The sequence below is a fragment of the Rhinopithecus bieti genome, unplaced genomic scaffold (assembly GCF_001698545.2).
Source record: "Rhinopithecus bieti isolate Rb0 unplaced genomic scaffold, ASM169854v2 scaffold_1710, whole genome shotgun sequence".
Lineage (NCBI taxonomy): Eukaryota > Metazoa > Chordata > Mammalia > Primates > Cercopithecidae > Rhinopithecus > Rhinopithecus bieti.
Window position 1 is genome coordinate 237,461 of NW_016803559.1, and position 20,176 is coordinate 257,636.

Below are 20,176 nucleotides of genomic sequence, written 5' to 3' on the forward strand. Positions count from 1 at the left end.
AATGGTGAGGTAATGACAAGGACCAATAACTATAATGTACTATTAAGTGAGGGAAAAACCAAGAATCACAATATCAGTCTACATAGAAAGAGGGGGCTGTGTGGATGTGAATGTCTATATGTGTGTATACTGATAAGCACATACATACACACTGGAAAGAAATTCTCTATCTCTGGGAGCATGGGACTTATGGATCACTTACATTTTCTACTGGCTCTCCCTTTAAAAAAGTCATAACCTCTCTTTCATTACCAGAAAAAACAATAAAGATAGTTTCATTTGAAAAAATAATAGTAATGGTTATGTCCAAGAGCAAGCCTTGGGGAATCAGTGACTACTGCCTGGTCATAATGTACGCCTTAGAGCAGTGGCACCCAGCACCTCTTGTGTGGGGGGAGTTCAAATAGATTGTAACTGACTCATTGATAACACCTGGTAGATTTAGCCATGTTAAATGAGAATATTCCACAGCATTTCAGAGTGAAAACTGGTTATGCCTAAAACTCACTAAACCAAAACTGGCTTTTTATTTCTATGCAGAAGAAGTCAGTCGTCATTTGAGGTGTGATTAATCTATATTGAAAATGAAGCAGTAATAAGATGCTAATTTTAGGTATGAGATTAGCACAACTAGGCTAATAGAATAAAATAAAAATGCAACACACTTGATACGCCTGCAGAACTGAAATAGTTATCTGAAAGTCAATAGGTTTGTTCTCTTTGAAGGTCAGGGGTGACACTCATCAGGGCCCACATGTAAATGAGTGGCTCATGATTAGCTAGAGCTCAGTTCAGCCAACAGGGTTCTTTTCTCTCATCAAGTCAGCTAGGCAGCTAATGTTAATTTCCTGTTTGGCTTATGAGTTCATGTTTTGAAACCCTGCATATCACCCCAACTTTGAAACAAACACAAGATTGTTTTGTTTAGAAACTGGCATTCATGTACCCACAACAGTGGAAAAAAACAACACGACTAATTTAGAAGTATTCATTGCAGGTTAAAGGGTGGGATGCAGGGTCTAAGAGGTTCCAGGGAATGGTGAATTGACCCTGTTTTTAATCATCACAGCACTGGCTCCAATGGCTCCATGACACCTAATGTTCTCCATCTTCTCAGATGAAGGCAGGCAGAGCTGATGGAACAGCAAAAGGTCCTGTTACTGGGTTTTCAACTTAATATGTTTTCATGTGTTTTCAACCTGTTACAGAGCTCTCTCCCTACTACCACACTGAAACAGCTCTGACAAAGCCTCCAGGCTGACCTCTGTTCACCAGTTCCCAAAAACATACTCATTTGGTTTTTCTGACATATTTAATACTTGGTTACTCTCTCCTTGAAGTTATCTTGTCTTGCAACTTGTGTCACCTCCCCACTTTCCCTGTTTTCTTTCTGTCACCTGGCTCCTCCTCCTTTATGGCCTCTGTTCCCCAGACCTCAACTCTGAGCTAGCCCTGGATAATACAGATCAAAACACAGGCTTCATCAGTATACAATTCATTCAGGGGACTCACAAATCTCTCTCCTGCTCAGAAGCCTGTTGCACTCTCAAAGCTCTTGTGCTTCTGAATGTGCCATTTCTGCATTTCACATGTATCTCAAACTCATTATGTCTGGGATAGAAAATTTTCATTTTTATTGGACTCTTAAGAGCAAAAAGGGTTCATTCAAGGCCGACCTTGTAAGTTATAAAAAATTCTTAACAACCTGCCTTGGAAACAAGCCCTTCTGCTTCTATTATCATCCCCAGTTTATAGATGACAGCTCTGGGACAAAGGGATGAGACCAGCCAAGGTCAAACAACTAGGAATTAGATTTGAACCCAGCAAGTCTGCTATCCTATGCTCCCTCTTAACATGCAGATGATCCAGGAAACTTCCAATTAATCATGTCATGTTATAAGATGGGGCCTTACAGATTCACTTCTAAGTTTCCTCCAGAATCCCCATGACAGTTGGCCTCTCTGGCAGTACTGCAGAACAAAAAACACACCTTTGCTTTAAGGTAGCCAAGCAAAGAAAACCAGCCATAATAATATGGCCATGACATGCAAAAGACAAAACTCATGTATTGCATGATTCAAATTATAGGTGCCAACATCAACTCTCTGCCCAAGCCAAAAACCTAAATATGATGTGTGATTCTCCTCTGCTCCCATCTTCCCAATGCACTAACTTCCATTGCCTCATGCTGACCGTCAACAAGTCACAAAGAAGGTAAGTTACCTCCTTACCATCTCTCAAACACAGGAGGAACAACCCCATCACTTTCAGGATAGTTTAGCCTCCTCAGCTTCTTAGAAGACTCCTTAACACTGGGCCTCTGCCTCCTTCCTCCTGCATCTTCATCAGTCTCCTACAAGTATCCCACAATCCAGCTACATCTGACTGTGCACTGTTCTTGGAGTGTCAGGTTCAATGCTCCCAATCCCGCCTGGAACGGGCCCCTTTAATCCTTTTTCTAGAGCTCCTACTCAGCACAAAGCTTAAGTGAAACATCTCTGATGCCCTATTCTGATTTAGAGGTCTCTCCTTCTTGTTCCCATCACGTGAGGTTCAGAATGTATCACAAAACTTGAAATTCTTCTGCTACCACTGATTTATTGTCTGAAGTGCAGATTTGATATTTCCATGGGAAAACAGCAGACAATACCCAGTGGGCATTCCGTACATATTTATGCAATGAACAAATAAATGAAGGGATGAGCGAACGGATGAGCAGCCACTCCTCTGTCATTTCATCCTTCAGGTGCTCACTGCTTTTGGATGAACAGGAGGCTTCATTCACTTTTTTACCTTACATCAATTATTACTCTAAGAGTCAGAGAGGTTTCTGTGAAGTCTGGGTTGGGAGAGCTCCCTCTCCTGTGGCTAATTCTTTCTGAGACCACACACATCACACCACCAAGCTTGGAACCCTTCTTCCTGATCGGGACTGTTTGGGAATACCATTGCAGTGGTGATAAGGTCAGCAATATTTCCCATCCGTGTGAGGGCTCATACGTATGCATTTGGGCTAAGCTGCCAGGAGGGAGTAGTCCTTGAAAGGGCATTAAAAAGTTACAAAGATTTAGTGAAGTCCTCATCTGAAGTGTGTTTTCTTTTTAACGGAGTTTGCATTTAGCTCCTCTCTGCCTCACAGCTGGGCGCCACCTGCTGAGAAAGGTGGACTTGGGAGGTTCGTCCTCTGCAGGTTGTTCTTTTACCATCTTTCTGTTTGCTCTCCCCTCCCCCTACTTTCAACACTTGATCAAAAGCTCAGAGCTACTCCGAAGGGCAAGACCAGGTCAGGAGGAGAGCTTTATGTGCCTGAAAAAGGGAGATGGAGCAGATACATTGCAGACAGTTCCCCCTCTTTTTTGACATTCAGATATTGTCCTGATCCTGCTCTTTGCCTCGGCCCACCTGCTGCCTCTGTGGGATCCTGGCAGGGCAGCCAGACAGTAGCTGAAGCAGTGAAAACACACTCTTCCCAGATCTGACAGTCACCAGCAAAGGAAATTTTTTAAGAGCGAGCTGCAGCCAGTTGGGGGTGGAGATGCCAAAATGACTTTGAGACACTGAGGTCATTCCTAGTCGTCCTTCAGATTTAAACTTAAACTTTGTTTCTCAAGTAATTCGTTAAATTTATAATAGTTCAAGTCTCCTATTTTGTTCTCTCATAGCATTTTATTTCCTTCAGAGGGCTGATCACATTTACATTTTGTTCATTTGTTAATATTCACACCTACCTTCCTGGAGCACATCGTCTCTGCCAAGGAGGGGGGCCATGTTTGCTTTGTCTATCATGGAATCAATCATTATCCAGCCTTACCTTACCACATTTGGGCGCTCATTAAATATTTTTTGAATGCATGAATGAATCTTTCCAAATTTATCTAGTTTATTCACCTTATATGTAAGTTTACACTTTAACTTCCTAAATCTGTTTAACAAGGCTTCTCATAAAAGCCTCTGAGATGGGCAAACTTCAAAAGCTGTGTGTGTGTCTGTGTGCGTCCATTGTAAAAATGAATATAAGGTCCTAGGAATAAGTGATGTAATGAACTCATTTAAAAACTTATTAAAATGCTACAAGTAAAGGTAGAGCTACTGGTAATGCTTAGAGTGTCACCAATTTTTGCCTAGTATTCCTGATTAAGAAGTGTCTGATTGATAAAACTTAGAGGCAAAAATACCCAGTGCTATTACCTTATGTTTTTATAACACTCACTTCTCTCATTCATTATCCTATTATATCCTTAGAATAAGTCCTATGAGTTAGGACAGGCAGATCACAGCACTGACTTGCCTAATGTCAATATAGTTGGATATCTGGCAAGATGAAAACGTAGCCTTCAGTCTTCTGACTCCTAAGTAAGAATGCTTTCGGCCTTCCCTATTTAAAACCATTAGGAGCTAGGTGTGGTGGCGGGCACCTGTAGTCCCAGCTACTCAGGAGGCTGAAGCAGGAGAATTGCTTGAACCCGGGAGGTGGAGGTTGCAGTGGGTCGAGATCATGCCACTGCACTCCAGCCTGGGCGACAGAGGGAGACTCTGTCTCGAAAATAATAATAATAAAAAATAAATAATAATAAAAAAACACCATTAGGGGGCTGGGCACGGTGGCTCACGCTTGTAAACCCAGCACTTTGGGAGGCCAAGCTGAGCAGATCACTTGAGGTCAGGAGTTAGAAATCAGCCTGGCCAACATGGTGAAACCCCGTCTCTACTAAAAAATACAAAAATTAGCCAGACGTGGTGGCGGGCACCTGTAATCCAAGCTACTTGGGAGGCTGAGGCAGGAGAATTCCTTGAACCTGGGAGATGGAGGTTGAAGTGAGCCAAGATCGTGCCACTGCACTCCAGCCTGGGTGACAGAGGGAGACTCTATCTCAAAAAAATAAAAAATAAATAAAACCATTAGGGAAATACATCGCAAAGATAAAAAAGATCAATATCCACATATAGCACAGCACATTTACTCAGGCCACTGGATGTTTTATTTTTACTAAAATTGTTAATGATTTCTGCTTATGGGCCTATATACACTGTGTTTAAAACAGAATCTAAGATATGAAGAGGCAGGTTGCTAGACACAAGATTAATATGGAAAAGTCAACTGTATCTCTCTGTGCTAGCAACAGCTAGAAAAGATTTGTAAGACCTCATTTGATTAAAAAACTATATAATTTTAATGAAAGACATTAAACAATATATATACAAATAGAGACATCTTATGTTCAAGGAAAAGAAGGCAATTTTAAAAAGATGTAATTCTCCCCATATTGAACTACAGACTAGATACAAGGCCAATTGAAGTACTGCAGGATTTAATCTTAGAACCCAGCAATCTGATTCTAAAATTTGTATGTAACAGGAACAGCCAAGAATGAAGAAAAAGAATGCTATTGATGGTGGCGGGAGGGGGTGCAGGGGATAGAGACACACATACCATATATCAAGACCCATTATAAAGCTATAGTAATTCTGGCACTGGAGCAGGGATACACACATGGACCAATAATAATAGTGTCAGAAACACCCACACACATAAGAAACTTGATATAGGATGGTGCAGATGAGAGGGGGAAAGATGGGCTCTTCCATACAGTGCTGGAATGCTGGCTACTTATATAGGAAACAGACCCCTGTTTCTCATCATTTAGAAAAAATGATTTCAGATGGATTAAGAATATATGAAAAACAATGTTAAAATTTCTACATAAAAAATACCTTTATCACCTAAGGGTATGGAAATAACATGTCATAAAGGAAAAGCTTGATCAATTCAATAATATTAACCATATTCAACTATTTTAATAATGAAAGACAAACCACAAGCCTGAAGATACCTGCAACATATAAAATTGACAAAGGATCAGTATGTAGAATCTATCAATAATCAATTAACAAAGAAAGAAAGAATGAAAGCAAAAGCAGGCAAGAGAGGTGAACAAGCATTTAAGGTTTTGAATTTTTGGCCATCTATATTTTCATAGAAGAGAAAACATGAATGGCTAATAACCATATGAGAAGACATTAATGAAGAAAATGGGAATTATAATCACAGCTACACATAAGTACATATTCACCAAACTAGCAAAAATTAAAAAGTCAGAGAGGCAGCTGTAAAATGGAAGGAATCCTCGCCTCCTAGTGGATGCAACAGCAGGTGGCCGTGCCACGCAAGGCAGAAAATGCGTATCCTGTGACCCAGCCATTCCCGTGGGTTACCTATCCATTGACTGTTCAACATACAGATTGTTTTAACAACAGAAAGTAACCTTACTATGTGTTACTGTGTGATAAGACCTGCTTCTTAAAGCCCTAATAGATAATTATAAACACCCATTTCATTAAGATTTAGTTATCACATGGAAACAGCATAATGTATCAACTAATCCTGTACTCTTGACCATTTAGATTATTTCAATTTTTTTTTTTTTTGCTAATACTAGCAAACATAATACTCTGGTTTCTCTTCAGAGTGTGTAAATCTTCCCCCTTTTACTAATACTAGCAAATTTACATTTATACTACTATAAGTATTAAAATGTGATAAATACCCTTGTAGGTGAATATTTGTATATATTTCTGATTATTTAAGATAAATTCTTATAAGTAGTTTAATGGTAGACATGTTTAATGTAGTTTTTTTAGATATATTTGCGTCAAATTGTCCTCCATAAAATATTACTAATTTATACAGCAGTATATATTTCCTACAGCCTTCCCAACACTATTAAAAACATAAGTTTTGCCAAATTTATAGGTGAAAACTTGTCCACTAAATTTTTAATTTGCATTGATTTAAGTAATAGTGAAGCTGGACATTTTTTTTTTATTCTTTTAGTTTGCACATGGTTTACTCATTTAATTCTCTGCCCATTTTTCTACAAAAGTGTTTAAGTTTTCTTAATGACACAATAGAGTTCTTAATATATTCAGGATACTATTCCTTTCTCTGCCAAGCACATTAAACTTAATCATTTATTTATCCTTTGCTTTTGTTTCTATTGGCTTAACTGAAGTATTTATTTCCATTTTTACATAGTCAAATAAATCTTTTCCTTTCTGGTTCATTCTCAGATGTATCGTTTTTTTTTTTTTTTTTGAGATGGAGTCTCACTTCTGTTGCCCAGGCTAGAGTTCAGTGGCGCAATGTTGGCTCACTGCAACTTCCGCCTCCCAGGTTGAAATGACTCCCCTGCCTCCCAAGTATGGGATTACAGGCGTGCACCAACATGCCCATCTAATTTTTGTATTTTCAGTAGAGATGGGTGGAATTAACTAATCTCCCTCGTATCCCTCCTACAATAAAAATCTCTCATCCAAAGAAGGGTAATAGCATCTTTCTAAAAGGGTCACTGTGAACATTAATTAATGTAACTTATACTAATGTGCTTGATAGCTAGTAAAGCAATATATGAATGTCAATCATTAGCAGTCCCTCAATAAATCAGAGTTATTGACACCACATGCACAGAGATTGTATGCACTTGAGCTGATGCACTTGGGGATAACAGTCTAGAAGGTCGAATGTACCACAGGAAGGAGACACTAACACGGACTTTCATTTCACATCCTTTCACAAGTTCAGGAGTACACAGCAGTCACTAGAAAGGCCACAGACAATGAGGGCTCTCTTACCTTACTTAATCTTCCCCTTCCTCCGCCAACTCTGTTTCTTTGTGTACCACCACTCTTGTGACCGACATGTCAGGGTGCTGCTCTCTGGCTTCCCTGATCGCCTGAGCCAGTGCCTGCCAGGGTCAGGACAGAGAATGGATGTGAGCTGGGGAACAGCCTCCACCTCACGATGGCAAAACATATGCACACTGATCACCTTGGATCCAACCTCCAGCCAAGAGGCACTCACTTCTTTATTTGAGGAAGCAGGAATTTCTGAAATGGGCTCACTGTCATTTTACAGACTACTTCTCATTTCCTAAATCTCCCCATCCTCCAGTCCACTTTCAAATAATGACACGTGGAGGAAACATGTTGGCTTTGAATCCCAGGCTTATTATACTCACTGTGAGATTTGCAGAAAACAGTTCTTTGGAGTCTAGCGTTCTTACCTGTATGTAACCTGAGACCAATGCTGAGTTATAACGATCATTTTAAGGTTTTCTGTGTGAACTGAAGTAATGCTGTAAAGCATAGTGCCTGATCTAGACATTCAGGTGATACTAGCTATCACCCAATTGCCTGAAACTGCAAGGCATAGGACCAGGCCTTGCTCATCTTTATCCTCTTAGGCTCTCAGTAATTGTTTGAACTAAAATGTTTGCTGAACTAAAAGACTGCAGGAAATATGTCGATAAACCTCTAAGACATGGAACTAAAGAGCAGTAGCAACAACATCCAATTAGTAAAGCTAAAGAACAGAGACTGACTAATCTTCAGGTTATAAAATACAGGTCCCTATTTGACAGCTGACAAAACTGCAGGCACAAAGATTAATGGGTTTCTCAAGGCCATCCAGCCTGTGAGCAGTAGGACAGGAGCAGGGAGGACCCAGAGGACTGACTCCAGTGGTTCGTAGTTCCTTCCTTGGACCACGTGGTAAGAAAGCAAAGTGTCTCTGCGTTTTATCAGAAAGTAAACTATCAAAGTATTGCGGCACAATGGAAAGATCCTATTTTTCAGAGGAGGAAAATGCCTTTCTTAATTATTACTCATTTTGTTTTTAAAAGCATGGGTGAGAAAACAAAACACCAGAGAACAACCCTCAAAGTCTAGGAAAGAATTCTAAAGGCCAGGTGCGGTGGTTCAGGCCTGTAATCCCAGCACTTTGGGACGCCGAGGCGGGCGGACCACTTGAGGCCAGAAGTTCGAAACCAGCCTGGCCAACATGGTGAAACCCAGTTTCTACTAAAAACACCAGGCTTGGCTGGCGCACGCCTGTAATCCCAGCTTGGGTGGCTGAGGCAGGAGAATTGCCTGAACTGGGAGGTGGAGGCTGCAGTGAGCCAAGATTGCACCACTGCACTCCTGCCTGGGCAACAGAGTGAAACTTTGTCTCAAAAAAAAAAAAAAAGTCTAGGAAAGAATGCTAAAACAAAGAGAAAATTTTACTAGGACAGAGAATACCATATCTCATAAGGAAACTGCATTTGAAAAAAAGCCGTGCAATTTTTCTTTTGCTGTCACCTGCCTAAGGGGACAACTGCATTTCTTTTTGCATGATAGTTTCTGTCAGCTGTAAGGATACTAAGCAGAAACCCTAAGCCTCATTTCATTAAAAAAAAAGAAAAGGTAAAGCTATTAGCAAAAAAAAAAAAAAAAAGACATCATTTTTATACCACAAAACTTTTGCACAGAAACTTGGAAGACACTTGAGGGTGCTTAAATTTCCACCAGGGAAGAAACGCCTGTGAACTACCTGTGTTGTGATGAGAGAGAAATGAGACATGGAACCAGCCTCCAATCTGGGCAGTAGCAGAAGTGTTTGTCAAGCGGGGAGAGTGACTGGCTGGAGGGCCAGCGTGGAGCGGGAGCATCTAGTTCCAGGGAAGGGCACAGAAGCTTTGCAGCGTGTTGACTGGAATGGGAAAAGGGAAGGGAGAGGAAGCACAGGGGTGCAGTTCTACATTTGGTGTGCGTGTGTGTGTCTTCAGAGAGAAGGAGGTTGGAATGATCCAAGCCATTTACTACATGTTGGTTTGTGCAGTCCACACCGGGAAAAGTCAAAGACAAGGACAAGCTCTGATGGGAGCCAAGTGTAGCTACAGACAAACGGTCAAACACTTGGAGTATCTGATCTACCAAGATCTGCCTATAATAAACCAGGGCAATTGTTAAAGAGAAAATGTAGATGATGCCCAAGGGAAGGCAACACATATGAAACACCCTCTTAATTCACAAAAAAGTTGGGAAAAGCAAAAACTGCCACAGTCATCTTGAAACACAATCAAAATCACTTTGTTAAAACTCCTTTCATTCCATAATATAGGCACACAAAATTAAATACTGTAAAGTGTCATTACGGCAATAGTAAGGATTATGAGAAAACATCACATCTTATTGCCAAACTGCGAAATTACTTCTTAGAAAGAAACACGCTCCGAAGGGCAACTGCAGTGTAGTTTACCCCTCCCTGGTATGGAGCTAAAGTGTCATGACCAGCACAGGGTGAAGAATCTGCAAAGCAAGTTTCTATAAACGCATGCCTCTCTGATTTGCCAACACAAAAAAGATTTCTTGTTTTCTGTCTGGCCCAGTGAAAGTGTCCTTCCATTTTAAGATTCCTTTTTTTTTTTAAGACAGAGTCTCGGTCTGTCACCCAGGATGGAGTGTAGTGGTGCAATCACTGCAAGCTCCGCCTCCCAGGTTCCCGCCATCCTCCTGCCTCAGCCTCCCGAGTAGCCGGGACTAGAGGCACCCACCACCAAGCCTGGCTAATTTTTTTGTATTTTTAGTAGAGACAGGGTTTCACCGTGTTAGCCAGGATGGTCTCCATCTCCCGACCTCGTGATCTGCCCGCCTCAGCCTCCCAAAGTGCTGAGATTACAGGCGTGAGCCACTGCGCATGGCCTTAAGATTCCTTTAAACGTAGGCAAGGAACTGAAAAAAATGTCAATGTTATGAAGGTCACTATATGATCAACATCGGATAAGCGATTTTATCATTTAATTTTAAGTAGCTCTGTCATCTCATTACAGGCTCTAAGGAGAAAGTAAACCCACAACAGCTTCTGGTGACAAGCATACCGAAAGCCACAATCATATTTACTCAACAATGTTGGCCAGGTGTGGTAGCTCACACCTGTAATCCCAGCACTTTGGGAGGCCGAGGTGGGTGGATCACCTGAGGTCAGGAGTTCAAGACCAGCCTGGCCAACATGGTGAAATCTCATCTCTACTAAAAATACAAAAATTAGCCGGGCGTGGTGGCGCGTGCCTATAGTCTCAGTTACTCAGGAGGTTGAGGTAGGACAATCACTTGAACCCAGGAGGCAGAGGCTGCAGTGAGCTGAGATCGTGCCATTGCACTCCAGCCGGGGCACCAGAGGGAGACTCCATCTCCAAAAAAAAAAAAAGTTTATGCTATCTCACAAACATAAAAAGGCAAACTTTCTGTTCTCTTCATTTGGATATCTGACCTCAGTTTTAGAAACGGCTGAAACATGACATCATATACAAAAAAGGAGATTCTTGTCCTTGCAGCAACAGCAATTAAGGCTGTAGAGTCATCATGGTTTTTAAAGAGTTAGGTGTACGTGTTATTTTGGCACTTGTATTTCAGATTGTGTTTTTAATATTTGTCTTTCAGAAGCAATACTATCTAGATTTGAATTTTTTGGTAAAACAGGCCAAAATATTCTTTTGCCTTTTATAACAAAATTATTTTGCCTTTTGTTATAAAAGGGGAAAGAATACACATAAGTAAAACCTGAGTACTGGAAAGGTGGCGTTTTAAAGTGTGTAAAGGGCCTAGGTTCAGTGGGGAGGGGGGTAGAAGAAACAACGGCTGGGAGAAGACCCTAGTTTGCACTTTCCACCATGCCAAAGTATGTGGGCTTGTGCCTCACATATTCTAGGAATTCAATGAGTGCTTATTGAGAAAAGTCCCAGAGAGAAAGAAGCAGGTTTGCTCCAATTTCAGGTCAGGTGAAACTCAAGACTGCTCCAGTGGACAGCAGAATAAATCCCCTCCGGAAAACTGGAGGCTTTTTCCCACATTTTCCTTGTCACTCATTTTCCCATGGTAAGTAGACAAGTGTACTAATACTCTCTAGGAATCTCCAGTCCTATGCCAAAATCCAGAGTCAAGGCAACCTTTTAACCTCTAATAACTCTTAAGAAAATTTGAAGAGCACATTACGAATATGTAAGTCAAATCATGCTTACAAAGGTCAAAAAAATTGGGAGTAATTCTCTTCTTAGGCATGAAAAAATCCATTTATCTCTGATCACATATAGGCAGCCTTTCTCAAATGAGGAATTCTGTTCTCTAAAATGTTCTTTCCTGAGTTCAGTATTGTGTCCAAAGCTGTGTAACTATCGTTAGCTCCGACTCCCCAGCTGAGATGTCAACTGAATATTTCTTTTCCTTTTCTTCAAGTTGTTATAAAAGGAAAACAGCTTGGTCTCCTTTAAAGCTGAGTTAAAATCACTTTTTAAAAAATTCTCAGCATCACTTGGGACTGCAGTCTAAAATTAAAATTGCTCTCAAAGTCTCCAGCAGTTCCATTCATCACCTGCTCAAAGCCACGCATGCCGCCAAATTTAACATTAGAATGGAGGCATGATTCTTTTAAAAAATTTTCAGAATCAATGTAAATTTTCACCTTGTAAGAAACCTTATATTACCTCCCCTCCCCCAATAATTGCAATAGGAGAAAACACCTGGAAGTAAATAGCTCAACTTTTCTAATGCCATAAACATACTTGAAAAGTTCCTAAAAGTAGGCATAGGTCAAGCTTAGTGGCTTTCTTCATTTTTTTGGAAGCCAGTGCATTGAACTGCCATTCATTTTTAAATATTTGATCACTTGCCTTTAAACCAGGCCCACATGAATCTAATGTTTTCCAGAAATCCTCCAGATTACTTTGACCCAAAAGTACATGTAAAGCCAGTGGGAAATGAAGAGAAATCTGTGTTTTATGCTGACTCAGAGGTAGGAAAGCTTGTGTCCAGGCTGTGTCTTTACGTCCTGCTTAGGAGGTGGACTTCATCTACTAGGTACTGGGAGAAGAGGTTTACACAGGTATGCGACATGATGACACATGTGAAAGTTAGAAAACAAACATGGTCATTTCCAGAACTAGAACTTAAATTATTTACCTGGTCATGATCAATATCTGCATCTCCTGTGATCACAATGCGTTTCTCAATTCTTGTTTCAGAAATTCCACCTTTTACAGTCTAAAGGTCATAAAGGAGAAGAAGAAAAAACAGCAATCACTAAAGCACGTTTACACAGAGCAAACAGAGATGGAGTCCACCTAGACCCGTTGACCATCGTAAGGCCACACGCACCAAGCAGCGGAAGACTGATACTCTAGAAACACTTTGTGCTTTATTTTTAAGCTCAACAGAGAATCCTATTACTAAAGTTATAGCATCCACAAGTATCCCTCAACTGAGAGCAACCTTAAAACTAATTTACCAATATTCAAGATGGCATCTGTCCCATCTTAATCTCACTTAAGATGGGACAGATATTATTTAATCCAAGTAGCTCCTTTAGGGCATTCTGTTATAATTTCCCGTTTCTTTATTCCCAGCTGGCCAATTTTTAAAAACGAGAGTAGGGAGAAATCAGTTATCTGCAGAATTACAAGAAATTGTAAGAATTTAGGTATCTGTTTTCAGTTTGATAAATTGTTTGATGTGATATATATTTTTTCCCCATCACAGAAGACTTCTGTATGATGTGATGGTTTTGACTGAAGGATTCTGAGCATACAAATTCATTTGCTGATTTTGTTCTTTTCATTTGGTGCAATAATTTTAACAAGGATTTGCTTTGGTTTAAGATATGGGTGAGATTTTTGTTGAATGTTTGATTTGATGACACCCTGCATAAGTAGTCGTGCACGTGGACATGGCACATGGCTGGACAAAGGCTGAGGACCGGGCTGGAGAAGGGAGCTCCTGGGGGAACTGCCTCATAGCGTTATGGGCTCCCTGCAAGCTGAGAGTGCCTGAGGCACACTGGATGAGGCTGAGGAGATCATCTGGCTGTGACCTTCTAAATAGTCAATAAGCAAATACCACACTGTCCTGGGAAAGCACACATCCAACTTTTACAACTGTGATAAATGTATACTCTCAGTCACAAGTGATGGCATTTTACTGTAAGAAACAAGGCTTATCACTAGGCTTAATAACTGGATATGCTTTAAAGTGAGCACCAACAGTACCTTGCATTTATGTGGCATTTTAAAATTTACAAATTACTTTGGCTGTTTTTTAAATTGTTGTGGAAACATGGGTTGGGAAGGGCACAAGGGATACCTTTAAGACCTTTAGACATTTATGCAAAGTAAAAAACAGAAGCAGAAGGAAATAATGGAAAACAAGGCTGGAGTTAGCAATCTGATGACTTCAGCATGCATCAGAATCACCTGGAAGCTTCTTAAGACCCTTCCAAGGTTTCAGCAGGACTGGAGTGGGGCCATGCTATTTACACTTCTAACAATGCCCTGGGGGAAGCTGAGGCTGCTGATCTAGGGAACACTGGTCACCCAGTGCTAAACGTTTAGAGAATTATGCAGGGAGGGAGGGGGAAGGCCCCACATCAGCATACTAGCAATCTTAAATGAAGGAAATTCAACATGATTTGAACAACTTGCTGAAAATTCTGAATGATGGCCTTCATTCACTCGCTTTAGTCAGGAAGGCTGGTTTAATAAAAGTAGAAGCACAAGTTTGTTTTTATAAATTATAAATTTTATTAAATTATTTATGCTTTTGTAGCTATCTTACATACAGTTATTCACAACACATTTTTACCCCCTTGTACTTTACAAAATTGCAATTTGGTCTGAATGCATTTCTCAACGGAGCCCAATTTCTTGGATACTTTAAACCAAGGCATTTTTATTCCACTGGCACTGTCTGTATCTTACTTGGAAGTGTGTATAGGAACAGAGAAACAATTCAGAAAAGATTCTGTCTGTAATGTACCATCCTCTCCATATGATTCCCTGCATTGTTTTACCTTAGTGATGTGTGTGGTTGTCGTTGTTGACACCGACTCAGATGTGATGGTTTGTGCAGTCAGTAACGTGCCCGAATCACCACCAGCCCCGCCATCAATCTTTGGATAGTTGGGGGAAAAATACAAAGTAATGCTTAACTTCCATTGTGTTGTCAGAGAAGACCCCCACCCCATCGAATATGCATCTTTTAAAATCTATGTGGTTTGCATGTTTGCAGTGGTAATTTACCGTCCACGAGAGCAGCTGGTATTTAAAACCAAGCAGAGGCAAAAGGCGAGGTGCACACAGAGAAGCAAACTCAACCGTGTGAGTGGAGAAAAGAGAGGAGAATGGACAAAGGAAGTGGGACTGAAAGCTACAAAGGAATTATGACAGACTTTATCTGAAGGACATTTGCAGAAGCTAGAAAATGAAACTAGAGAGCCAGGCAGAGAAGTTTCCACAGTGACCAGAAGCGCTGAGTTTGTTGTTTTATAAGCACAGGTGGGTAAAAATAGATAAACATTTTATCAGATTACCAAGCAACAGAACCTGACTAGGACAGACTGAACCTGCATGATTTGGTTATCTGCTTACCTCTAGCAGATTGTTTTTATCAACTACATTGTTCCTGTAATAGTTTGTATGTTGTGAGCATATATATAGGCAAATATTTCAATATTGCACATACACATGTGCTCTCTACATATATACAAATCCCATACATATGTTAAAATAGATTTTAACTTGTTTGCTTTGATATTGAAAGATGCAGAAGATTCTAGAGTTTCCAAGGGGAAACAACGAAGCAAATCAATAGCCTAATAGTTTATGTTAAGATCACGAAACATATTTGCCTTCTGTTTCCTGTCACTGACACAAGGAAATAACTGGACGGTCCAGAGCCTTTCTGACTGTAAGAGGAAACCTCTTTCAAACTTGGGTCATGCACCTGTATTTCTTCATTCTGGCAACTTACCACAATACAGATACATGACTAATGCTCCCCCGCCGCAGCCATTCATAAGAAACCTATTGTGCTTATGTGGGATCAATGCACACACAGGGATGCCATACCCAAAATAATTTTCAGACAAGATTCACACATGCATGCATTAAACCTTTTAAAAAATACTCTGAGAGGTCAAGAACCTGACATCCTCCACCATGATACAATTCTACCACAGAAGGTTCATCCTCTCAGTGGAGAAAATATTTATTTTATATTCTATTTTGAAATGATGCTTTTTTTTTTTTTTTTGGTTATTCTGAAGCTTAAACATCTTAATGCTTATTCCAAAATTTTACAGAACCAATGTGTGAAAACCTAAAATCAAACACACAGATCTGATAATTATTTAGACACATGGTATCATCATTCACATATGAATGACTACATAGGACTTTAGAAAATAATTCCACATGAAGGAGAAGCACAGGGGTGTGTGTGTGTGTGTGTGTGTTATTACAGGCAAGAATGAGTTGACTGCGTCGATCTTCATGGAGTTAGAGAGGGAAAGAAGCCTAAATCACATCCACAATTAGATCCAATTATTAATTGATGAATTATATCAGCTAAACTTTGCAAGACAATTTGTTTCCTAAGTGTGCACAAACATTCTTGGATATGTCAACCTAGAAATGGCTTTCAATAATATGAACAAGATTGACACTGTCTGTCCTCAATAATGATATATACAGTTCCCCTATAATTACTGGGTTACCAATTTAATTGCAGCTCTTTGTCTCACTCTAAGAGAGAAACATAGCAAATTATGTTGTTGAAGCACAGCTATAAAGTGGAGATGCAAAAAGCTACATCAAAGCCAGAAACATGTAAACTAAGAGAAGAAAGAATGAAAACATAGACACACTAAGTGAAAAAAGAGCTTGAACAGTCCAAGTCTAGAGCTTTTGTACCTGTGGAGACTCATATGTGATGGTTTTGGTCTCAGTCTGGACAATGGGGACTTCCTTGGTGGAGATTTCTGTCCTTTGTGAGGCATCAGAAATTGTTACCATCTCTGTTTTTACCACTGGTGGCTGAGGTGGAAAAGGAAGGGAAAAATAAATTCTAGAGGTAATAAAGTAAAAGTGTTTAATGGAACCTTCACAAATAATTGTAAGAAACATATCCAAACACACACTCATGCACAAAAGAGTAAAAACAAACAACCTAAAACAAACAAGAGAAATAAAAGAAACATTTTCCTTCAAATATAACATACGTACACATACATACATGTGTACATAGATATGTACATATATATGAATGTGTGTATGTGTATATATGCATATATGAAAAATAAGTTGACATGATGGCTTCCTAAACTATGTTACTCTTTAAGATGGTCCCAAACTACCTATATGTCAAGCCTAGTGTATAGTCTCACACACACACACACATGCTCTCTCTCTCTCTTTAGCTTTGGGCCAGTAATAATAAATTGAAAAGAAAATAGAATGAACTATGTGAAGTGACCTGTCTCTATTTTTATCATAGTTTAAAGGACCACATAGTTTGTGTGAAGGCTCACTGCTTTGAACTGGCATGCCAGCTAGGTAGGCTAAGATTTGTTCTTCTGCCCACAATGCCTTTTCTGCCTTATTGTTAACAGACACACCATTTTCAGAAAGGATGTCTTCAAGTATTACTGTTTTCAATTATACTTGTCTAAAACTTGCAGTGTTTCCTCTAAGTTACAATGCTCTATCTAAAATTACTCCATCAATGTTACACCAATGCTTCGAACAATTTAAAACATTCAAGTAAATATTCGACGGCTTATTAACATTGTAGTCTGCCGGGTATGCATGTTTAATATTAATGCAACACCAGACTATATTACTACCAAAATACTGCAGTACTTTCTTTGAGAGAACATTCTCAACAGGCATAATTATTTCAAGAGGAGTAACGATATGTTAAATACGGAATAGCTCAAAGTGTTCAAAGACTCTTGAAAAACCTTCTCTAAAGTGAAACAGAAGTTTAAAAGTAACATCGTTAAAATCCACTTGGTTATTTTAAGACAAAGTCACTTCAACATTTTCCATCCCATCGAAGAGAACAAAATAAATCTCTGTATTGTGGGCATTTAATATTAAAATCAAGAAATATTCCCAAGGAAATAAACCCTCCCTCAGCCTAACTCCCAAATGAGAGACACTGCACCTAGTGACCAAGGCTTAATCTAAGAAAAGTCTGAAAAGTTCTCTTCTTTGAAGAGAAAAGAAAAAGATTCATATCTAATGTATATATAATCCACAAAACATATAATCATCTGGCAAATACTCCAGAATTGGCATTAGGACAGAATGAGAAGAGAGGATATCCTCCTATGAAATAGCCTAGCCTCTGGCTGCCTGGAAGGAAAGAAAGGCTCTTAACAAAACCACACGACCCCTGGAATCCCACAATAGAAATCACAGTGGCATTCAAGAAATAACATTCTCATCACTGCTGGAGACTGCATTCAGAGAACCACGGTAATCAGAGTCTGCTGTCATTTCTAAAACTCTGAAGTTGAAGAGTAAAAGAATGAGCCAAGAAGTCAAACCCAATCATGACATCAGGGGCACACGCACTCAGCACTGACCATTTTTTTTTTCAACATTACATATACATTTTTCTAATTAAACCAAAAGGGGAAAAAAAGGCATTTAGTGTGAGGAAGCAGTGCAACTAAAGACAAAACAGTTGGAAACACCCAAAACATGCAAAGAAAAATTTAAATGTGAAAAGGGAAGGAAAAATTGATGTGGTGCTTGTAGGAAAGTTTACCCTACAGGTGTCCAGTGGCAGCAGAGAAGCTGGAACCCATGAACTGAGCTGGCAGAAAATCCACAAAGCAGTGCTTTCCCCCTTCCTCCCGTGAGAGAGAAAAATGAGATTCTTGTTGAAAAAAGCTGAAGAACTGGGAGGACAGGAGAAGAAAGGCAGGAGTTCCCCACCTGAGAAGCAGCTCTAGAGTTTGGCTCCCACCTGGAACTCCCATTTACCTCTGAACAACAAATAATTTGTGGCAAAACATCAATGTCAACATGGGACACCTCTCCGTTAACTTTCTGTGGCTCTTCCTCTGCTTCTTCTCCCATGTCTTGCTTAAGAGCGCCTTCGTGTACACTCTTCTCTCCAGGTATCTTTTGGGCACCTACATTTTCCTGGATCACTGTTTCTACTGTGATTACACTGGCACCTGCTTGTGTGACTGGGCTGGCTTCGGGCACTGCTTCCTCCCTCTCTACTACCTTGGCTGCCGGGCAGGGTTCTTCCTCCACCTCTTCTTCATACTCCTGTTCCTCCCTGATGGTGCCCTCGGTCACTCGGTGGTGGGGACGGTACTCTCCCACGTCTTCCTCCTCACTCTCACTGCTGCTGCTGCTCTCAGAAGACAGGGGGGTGGAGTCTTTTTGTGTCACAGGCTCCACCTTACGAATCTCCCCAGGACCACTCCCAGGTGATATCTCTTTACCATTCATTTCTTCTGTGATTACTCTTTCGTCTTTCCCAACCTCTGCCCGCTTCTTCTCCTCCACTATATTCAGAGTCTCATGTGAACTCTGTACAAAAAAAGATGGACGAGGGAAAACAAAAATATATGAATAAATAAAAACAACGGAAACCCAAATTAACCGATGGCAGATTCATGTCATGGAGAAAAACAAAGATGATTATGATAGCTGACTGAAAGGGAAGCGGGGCAAACGTGAGGGCAATGAGAAACGTGAGGCAATGGTGTTAACATGGAAAAGGGGGAGAACCTTAACAGCATCCCTGGCTCCAGTGCAAGGCCCTTCTGACTCAGGAGCACGTGTCTGCGGAACAAAAAGCAACCGAGGACACAAAATCAATAGAGTTTTACCTCAACAACCACTGAAACAAACATCTGATACTGCAAAGACAAAACAGCAAGAATCAACATCTACAGAAACCTGCTCAAGGTCACATAGAGGACAATCAAGACAAATGCCAAAGGGCTTACAAGAAGACACAAAAACACAAAAACAGCCAGCATCCTCCCAAAGAAGTAAAATGCTTTTATTATACATATACCTAAAAGCTCTACCTATGTAGTTAAAACGGTTTACAAAAATTGAATTATACCAAAGCTGACTCATCATTTTAAAGAAAAAAATTCAACTTTTAAAACCTAGTCAACAGTTTTGGTTTATAATCAGACTATAAAGTCTAGTCTGGAACCCTGATTCTTAAATGAACATAGCACCAAGGAGATGGCACTTTTATTTTTTGCTGGTTTTCTTTTAAAAAAAAAAAAAGTTTTAATTGGCAAAATTATAGTTGGCCTCAGAAGGCTATTAACATGAAAATGTTCATTTCAGAAATGGTTATTAACATTCCAATTTGTATTATAGGTCAGCAAAGGCTACATTATACAATAGGGTAGATGTCAATGGTGGCTCCAAGCGTTTTTTCTTACAATTTAGCTCCTCTACTAGCATCTTTGAAATCTAAAATGAGTCAAGTTTATTATTTGACATGTTCACTCCTATCCCCGCAGACATCTACTTCTTGGGAGTAA

General features: G+C 40.0%; 1 protein-coding gene across 17 annotated transcripts in view; it reads right to left on the reverse strand.

Moving 5' to 3' along the window:
* The window catches only part of EPB41L2 (erythrocyte membrane protein band 4.1 like 2), a 235,218-nt gene that overhangs the window by 11,010 nt on the left and 204,032 nt on the right, over positions 1-20,176 (reverse strand). For 6 of the 17 annotated variants that reach the window (XM_017888458.1, XM_017888513.1, XM_017888452.1 and 3 more), the window contains 6 exons: positions 19,398-19,451; positions 18,636-19,196; positions 16,554-16,676; positions 14,654-14,752; positions 12,772-12,852; positions 7,630-7,742 (listed from right to left, as the gene is read on the reverse strand). In XM_017888458.1, coding sequence (XP_017743947.1) covers positions 7,635-7,742; positions 12,772-12,852; positions 14,654-14,752; positions 16,554-16,676; positions 18,636-19,196; positions 19,398-19,451 — 1,026 coding nt within the window. In that variant the 3' untranslated portion in view covers positions 7,630-7,634. Of the gene's footprint in view, positions 1-7,629; positions 7,743-12,771; positions 12,853-14,653; positions 14,753-16,553; positions 16,677-18,635; positions 19,197-19,397; positions 19,452-20,176 lie in introns of those variants that run through there. The other 11 variants (XM_017888504.1, XM_017888490.1, XM_017888529.1 and 8 more) reach the window with 6 other exon arrangements.